This window comes from Tupaia chinensis, unplaced genomic scaffold (genome assembly GCF_000334495.1).
Source record: "Tupaia chinensis unplaced genomic scaffold, TupChi_1.0 Scaffold000330_1, whole genome shotgun sequence".
Lineage (NCBI taxonomy): Eukaryota > Metazoa > Chordata > Mammalia > Scandentia > Tupaiidae > Tupaia > Tupaia belangeri.
Window position 1 is genome coordinate 1,639,008 of NW_006159824.1, and position 1,310 is coordinate 1,640,317.

Here is a 1,310-nt window from a genome sequence, read left to right on the forward strand (position 1 = left end):
CGAAAAGGGCTGGGGGGGCCCTCTGCTGGCCGCGGCTGGGGCCTACGGGCTGAGCGCCGGGAGTTACGCCCCGCTGGTTTTCGGTGTGCTCCCGGGGCTGGTGGGCATCGGCAGCGTGGTGCAGGCCACCGGGCTGGTGATGATGCTGATGAGCCTCGGGGGGCTCCTGGGCCCTCCCCTGTCAGGTAAGGGCTCCAGTCGGCAGATCAGGTCACAACCATCCTCTGACCGTGGGTTCCGGGGCCTCTAAAGTCCTTTCCTTCTCCTCCCAGGCTTCCTAAGGGACGAGACAGGAGACTTCAGGGCCTCTTTCCTCGTGTGCGGCTCTTGCATCCTCTCTGGCAGCTTCATCTACCTGGGGCTCCCCAGGGCCCTGCCCTCCTGTCGCCCAGCCTCGCATCCAGCTGCCCCTCCCCCGGAGAGAGGGGAGCTGCTCCCTGTCCCCCAGGTTGCCCTGCTCTCCCCAGGAGCCCCACACTCCACTCTGGACACCACTTGTTGATTATTTTATTTGAGCCTGTCCCCAATAAAAAATTTTTATCCATTTTTCCTGAAAGCTCTGACTGTTAACCAATCGAAGACCCTGAAAATATTCTAATAAAGGTATCCAAAAACTCTGGTTGAAAAGAACAAGATTGCTTAGGACCAGCAGTTAGCGTAACGGCTATGTTGCTGGGCTCCCATGTAGTTGACCACAGTTCGAGTCCTGGACCCAGTGGCTTAAACTCACACTGGGCGCGTGTGCGTGCGTGCCCAAGATCCCGAGAGGAGAACGGAGGAGAAGAGATTGCAGTGTGGCCATCCTCCCTGGGGGGTGATTTCTCTCTTTCTGTCTGTCTCTGTATTTCTGGCGAGCGCATGTGCCCTATAGCAAAATCTCTACCAAAAACAAACAAACAAAAAACAGGATCACTTGGGACCAGCAGATGGCATAATGGTTACGTTGCTGGACTCACACTTCGTTCAAGTCCCAGGTCTTAAAACTCACACTGGGCGCATGTACAGTTAGGAGAATGAAAGAAAATGGTCATGACCATCCCCTCTGGGGAATGATTTCTTGCTTTCTGTCTCTAAAACCTCTCTGGGGGAAAAAAAAAAACCCACAAACCAGGATGCCAGTAGACCTCGAGGGTGAGGAAGGGTGTTTGTTTATCTGTTCCATTTCTCTTGGCCAGAGTCCTTGTAACACGGAATCTCCGAGAAGTTGTCTCCCAGTCAGTTTCAGTTTGGGGGTGGGGAGAGGCAGCTCATGGGTGCTGTCTGCCCTGCCATCCCTTTCCTGAGTATGCAGACCTTCCAGACTCACTCTT

The 1,310-nt window shown here is 54.7% G+C and overlaps 1 protein-coding gene across 1 annotated transcript in view; it reads left to right on the plus strand.

Moving 5' to 3' along the window:
• The window catches only part of SLC16A11 (solute carrier family 16 member 11), a 2,102-nt gene extending 1,399 nt beyond the window's left edge, over positions 1-703 (plus strand). The window contains 2 exon segments of the mRNA XM_027773175.1: positions 1-185; positions 273-703. The exon segment at positions 1-185 is cut by the window's left edge and continues 108 nt beyond it. Of these exon segments, the coding sequence (XP_027628976.1) occupies positions 1-185; positions 273-502 (415 nt within the window). The 3' untranslated portion in view covers positions 503-703.
• Positions 704-1,310: the final 607 nt, after the last annotated feature.